The following is a 6,431-nucleotide window of genomic DNA, read 5'->3' on the forward strand; positions in this document are numbered from 1 at the left end:
TTAATTATTCGATACATATATACCTTATTATTTTTAAAACAAAATTATCACTCTTCTCATTATTTTTTATCGTAATGTAACCGTAGTATAATGTATGAACAAACCAATGTATATAAAGCGGAAAAATGTTATTATCTTACCTTGTGTTTTAGACTGTATTTTCTTATCAGTGTTCTCTTTTGGCTGCCCACTAATTTGTTGTAAATTTTTTGTTTAATCTTAATAAAAGTTTGCGTTTTTATAATAATAATAATAATAATAATAATAATAATAATAATAATAATAATAATAATAATAATAATAATAATAATAATAATAATAATAATAATAATAATAATAATAATAATAATAATAAACCGGCTCTCTCTCTTATTTCTCTCTCTAAAAACCTCTCAAACTGCGATTGCGATAGGTTAGCTTCTCCTTTACGCAACGATGGCCCGGGGCCGGCCGCCGAAGGCAACAGGGCCTTCTATCCCTGCTGCTTCTGTGGTTAATTCACAAGTCTCAATTGAGGACGAGACTGAAGTTTCAGGACCCACTCCGGTGCAATTGGCGGATTATGCGGCTGCTGCAGCTGGTGTTGACAAAGGGAAATCTGTTATTTCTCCAACACCGGTCACTCATGGGGATGCGTCTGGCTCAAAGCAACCTGCTCCGCCCAAAAAGACTTTCTCTCGGGTGTTGAAGAACTCTTCCAAAGGTATGAGTCTCTCCTACGTGCCTGTGGTTGACTCTTCGGTTACCATTGAGGAGGATGATATTGTTAAGGAGGTTGAGTATTGGCAAACTACTCTAGTTGGTACTTGTCTTTGGGACTAGTCTACTCTAGCACAAATTGAAACCCTAGTTTCTAAGTCCAGGACCCATATCACCACTCCGGAAGTTCTTTACTTTGCTAAGGGTTGGTATTACTTCCGGTTTGCGTGTGCTGAGGATATGGAAAAGATTAGGTCAGATTCCTGGAATGTTAATGGATTTCCTCTAGTTTTCAAACCCTGGAGCCCTACTGTGATTGATGAACTTTCTATTACTCATGTTCCTGTTTGGGTCTTGTTTCCCAACCTGGATCCCTGTTTTTGGTCTAATTCAGGCTTAAGTAAGGTGGCTAGTGTAACACCCCCATATCCAGAGGAGCCTTAACTAGGTCTTCCTTAGCATATAAGGGCATTACAATCTCGGTTACCCGAGGACAGTAATAATCAAATGTTGATAAAAGAACTATTATGTTACATTACAAGTGATTTAAAACCAACTGAAGATATAAAAGATACAACTCAAAGGCTACTCGCTATAACTATCAAATCTCGTGAAGACTCATCCCTGCCCGGACTCCAGCTATCAACGATATCAACACCTGCTAAGACAGACTGCTCACCATAAGGGATCACGACAGACACATAAACAACAAGACAACCACACAAGGTCAGTACTGAGATAAGACACAACAAAGCCAACAGCATCTAACAATACAATCTAACATAATCAGTCACACGCACAATCACACCCACTCCAACCAATCTCTATCACCGACTGTCCACTGGACCAGCCCTGCCAGTGGAGGACCGCAGCCGTACCAACCAAATCCCCGCTCATCATACCGAGCGATAACCCTGTCCCATTAATGTGCACATCCCCTTCCGTGGCGGGTTCCACGAAGGGCGAAACTAGGGCGTGAAGCCACTCCCGCAAGTGACTCCACTCAGCCAAGAACGCATCTCGAGAACCAGAGACAAACAATCAGCAATCACAATACAACATCAACAACCGTCTGAATCAATTAACAATAATATACAACAACCACAACAACCGACGCACTAGACCATCTACAGAGACTGAGTAGGCGAACCTACCTTTACGCAACTGCAACCAATCCATGCCAACATATGACATATCCAGCAATCAAACAAAGCCTATAACCACAACACAACCATCTATTACTACCAAGCAAACCCTAATTGTAAAGACAAGGATACGGATGATGATGACAACATACCTACAAGGAGAAACCCGGCAAAATACCGCTACCCGACTCAAGCTATGCTCTCTTAAGACACAAGGACCTTCAAAAGGCTTCCATGGAGGTTTTATGGTGAAGGGAAGGGAAAGGGGCAACTAGAGGATAGAAGGAATGAGGCGGAAATGATTTGCGGATTTAACAAAACGCGATTAAAAACCCTCGCTGAAAATCCGATACTCGATCGAGTACCACACATACTCGATCGAGTGACCCCCTACTCGATCGAGTAACCATGCTACTCGATCGAGTAGCCTCTACTCTATCCATAACCCGTAACCCAAGATAGCTTGGCACGCACTTCTAAGAACTATTCCCGCTCCCAAGGTCAGTCAACGCTGGTCAAAGGGTCCCTAAAAGGGCGGGTATTACAGCTAGTGCGGTTGGTAACCCTATTTGTGCTGATGAATACACTACCAACAAGAGCAAATTGGCTTTTGCTAGGATCCTGGTGGATGTAGACCTGTCAAAGGAACTACCAAAGGCTATTCAAATTAATTCTCCTTATCGGGGTACTTTATTGCATAAGGTAGAGTACGAATGGATTCCTCATTTTTGCACAACTTGCAAAAGAGTGGGACACACTAAGGACAGATGCAACCCAGCTGGAAAAGCTAAACCTAAAGCTGTGTTTCGTCCTAAGAAACCTGCTCAAGCTGAACCAATGGCTGATAGTGGTAAGAAGAAGGTTAATACCCCTGTCCAGACTCAAGCTAAGAGTTCTGTGGCAACTAATCTGGCTAACAGATTCTCTGTCCTTCAGAATGAGCCCATTATGGAGCCAGTTGCAGAGGAGACTGGTGGTTTGGTGACTGTTTCTGACCCAGGATCAGATATTCATTCAGATTCTGACCATGGATCTGATGTTCTTTCTGTTTCTGAAACTGAGGAGAATTTGGTTATTGATGTGGATCCTGGTGGGATTGTCCTTTCCCATGATTCTGACCTCTTGGAACATTATGGGTCTAAATGACCCCCTAAAGCAACAAGAGGCTCTTAGTTTCTTGTTAGCTAATAAAGTGGACTGTGGGGCTTTTATTGAGACTCGTGTTAAGAATAATGCCCTTAGGAATGTTAGGAGTACTTTTTCTGCTTTTTAGTTGGTTCATAATAATGACTTCCATTACCATGGGAGGATTTGGATTTTATGGAACCCTCTCCCTTACTGTTCTAGGTAAATCTGCTCAGCATATTCACTGTGCTCTCCTTCACCATGCTACACAGAGGCGTATAGAGGTGACTTTTGTCTATGCTTTCAATGTTAGACAGGATAGGAAAGAGTTGTGGAGGCAACTTCAGATTATATCTGCTAAGGTTGCAGCACCTTGGATTTGTTTAGGGGATTTTAATGTTGTCCTTAAAATGGAGGAAAGATTGGGTAGTGATCATATTCATCTTGTTGATATGCAAGAGTTTGGGCAGTGTTTGGATTCTTGTGGGCTTGCTGATCACCCAGCTACTGGATGTCAGTTTACTTGGAATAATAAGCAGGGCAATGGACTCAGATTGGCTAAGTTAGATAGAATTCTTGCTTCTCAGCAGTGGTTCTGCAGCTACCCTTCTACGGCCTCATTTCTGAATGTTGGTATCTCTGACCACTCCTCTTGCCTTGTTAAACTTGCTGATAACAGTCATATTAGGAGGAACTTCAGGTACCTGAATTGCTGGGCTCTCTCTCCCTCTTTTCAGGCATGTGTTCAGGCTGGGTGGTCTCAGGGCTACTCTGGGGGGAAAATTAAAACTTTATTTTAAAAGCTTAAAAGATTGAAGGGATTTCTGAAGGAGATCCATGTTGCCTCTTTCACAAACCTCCCTGCTAGAGCTACTGAAGCTCAGCAGGCTCTTCTCTCTTGTCAAGCTCAACTTCAGACCTCTCCCATGGACCCTCTACTTCATGCTAAGGAAAAAGCTCTTTTGACTGAGTACCTTCTGATTAAGAAAGTTGAACTTCAAGCTCTTTCCCAGAGAGCCAAAGTTCATGAGCTGAAATCTGATGATCTTGGTACTAGATTCTTCTATGCTAGGATTGCTACTAGGAAAACTAGAAATAACATTGGGACTATTTTGGATGATTCTGGGCGCTTATGCACTGGTACTCAGGAGGTTGCTCAGGGGTTTGTCTCCTACTATGAGTCTCTGCTGGGTACTTCTAGTCCTGTTATGCCTTTGCCTGAAGATCTGTTTGAGAGTAATTTAGTTCCTACTGAGAGTTGTGCATACCTGGTCAAGCTTGTGCTTCTTAGGGAAATACTGGATGCTCTTAAATCCATTGATAGAAACAAGAGCCCAAGCATAGATGGTTACTCTTCAGGGTTTTTCTTAGATGCCTGGTCTGAGGTGGGTCCTGATTTTAAAGCTGTTGTCCTAGAATTTTTCCAAACTGGTGTGATGCCTAGGGCTGTAAACTCTACTATGCTTGTGCTCATTCCCAAATTGGATACTCCTTCTACTGTTAGGGATTTTAGACCCATAGCTTGTTGTACAACTTTCTACAAGGTGGTTTCTAAAATTCTTGCTAACAAATTGAAGGCCACTCTTGACTCTGTCATTGGCCCTGAACAAGCTGCTTTTGTGGTTGATAGGGATATTTTTGATAATACTATGGTTGCTCACGAGCTGGTTTCCAAGTATGGCGGAGCTTATCTCACACCAAGATGCCTCCTTAAAGTGGATATCAGGAAGGCATTTGACTCTGTTAACTGGGAATTTCTGAGAAACTGTATGTTGAATCTGAAGTATCCTCCTCTTTTGTGGACTAGATTATGGCCTGTGTTTATTCTCCATATTATTCCCTTCATATCAATGGTGGTTTGGAAGGTTTCTTTCCTGGTAAACGAAGACTTAGGCAGGGAGGCCCCCTTTCCCCCTATCTCTTTGTTCTTTGTATGGAGGTGCTATCAAGGATTCTTAGAAAGCTCCCAAATTTTGACAATTTTTCCTATCATCCTAAATGTGTCCAACTTAATCTTACACACCTTATTTTTGCAGATGATTTATTAGTCTTTACTAGAGGGGACCTGCCCTCTGTTGCTGCTGTTGCTTCTTATTTGGAGACTTTTAATAGGCTCTCTGGGTTGCAGGCTAATCCTTCTAACACTTGTCTTTATTTGGGGGGGTTGCCTCAGCTCTTAAAGCTGATATCCTTGCTGCTACAGGGTTTAGTTCTGGTGATTTCCCCTTTAGGTACCTGGGACTGCCTTTGTTTAATGCCAGAATTACAAAGGACATGTACCAGCCTCTCTTGGATAAAATTAAGGATAAAATCATGCACTGGGCTAACAAGAACCTGAGCTATGCAGGTAAAACTCAGTTGATAAACTCTGTTATTTTTGGGCTCAACAATTTTTGGGGGGAAAGTGTGCTTCTACCTAAAGGAATTGCAAAAAAAATTAGGAAGCTGTGTAAAGACTTCCTTTGGGGGATTGAGGATGGTAGTAGGAGGCATGTCTTCATGAGTTGGTAGCTCTTATGCACTCCTAAGGTGGAAGGAGGTATGGGCATTAAGGAGGTTCTCAGTTGGAATTCTGCTCAGATGACTAAGTGGGTCTGGAAGCTTTTGTTCAAACCTGGTTGGTTATGGTCTCGTTGGGTTACTCAGTATATCCTCAAAGGGAGGGATATCTGGCACGCTCAGTCTAGCATCTCCCACTCTTGGTATTGGAATAATGTGATTAAAATGAAGGAGTTGCTGTTGGAGATTTCTGGTGGACCTGAGCAGGCTCTTGCTTTATTAGTCATGTGTACTTCTAGGCTGAGATTTGATGTCTCTCTCATTTATGAGCTTATCAGACCTCGTAGCAGTGTTGTTTCCTGGGCTCCCTTGGTGTATGACAAAGGCTGCCATCCAAAGCATTCTTTCATTGGGATGTTAGCTCTGCATGATAAACTCCCTTCTATTGATCAGCTTATTTCTCGAGGGATTATGTTGATTAATAGGTGTTCACTGTGTCTAAGACAATGTGAGAACATTACTCATTTTTTCTTTAACTGTGAGTTCTCAACACAGGTTTGGGGGATTGTTGTTGTCAGGTTGCATCTTCAGGGAGGTACCTTTGAACTGCAAGCTACTGTCAATGCTCTTCTTAATGCCAGGAGGAATAGTTTACATAATGCTGGTTTTTTGGCTGCCATTTACTAGATTTGGAAGGAACGAAACTCTCGTATTTTTCAGGGGATTGCATCCTCTCCGGAGGATCTTAGCTCTAAATTTTTTTGTATGGTCACTAGACGGTTAGGGATGTAGCTGTCTGTTGGTTTTTCTTGTTGTTTTTGTTTCTCTCATCTTAGGGGGCCATTTTGGTCTCCTTTGTAGGAAAGAGTGGCATGGGTCTTGTACTTTCATTCTTATTTTGTGAAATAAAAGATCCAAAGCTTTTCTGCAAAAAAATAATAATAATAATAATAATAATAATAA

General features: G+C 41.8%; 1 protein-coding gene across 1 annotated transcript; it reads left to right on the forward strand.

Moving 5' to 3' along the window:
* Nucleotides 1-3,130: 3,130 nt before the first annotated feature.
* Nucleotides 3,131-6,155, forward strand: LOC141632581 (uncharacterized). Its single transcript, XM_074445119.1, has 5 exons — nucleotides 3,131-3,669; nucleotides 3,781-4,736; nucleotides 5,006-5,116; nucleotides 5,173-5,316; nucleotides 5,506-6,155. The coding sequence occupies exons 1-5, from the start codon at nucleotides 3,131-3,133 to the stop codon at nucleotides 6,153-6,155; spliced, it is 2,400 nt and encodes a 799-aa protein (XP_074301220.1).
* Nucleotides 6,156-6,431: the final 276 nt, after the last annotated feature.

Source organism: Silene latifolia, chromosome Y (genome assembly GCF_048544455.1).
Source record: "Silene latifolia isolate original U9 population chromosome Y, ASM4854445v1, whole genome shotgun sequence".
Lineage (NCBI taxonomy): Eukaryota > Viridiplantae > Streptophyta > Magnoliopsida > Caryophyllales > Caryophyllaceae > Silene > Silene latifolia.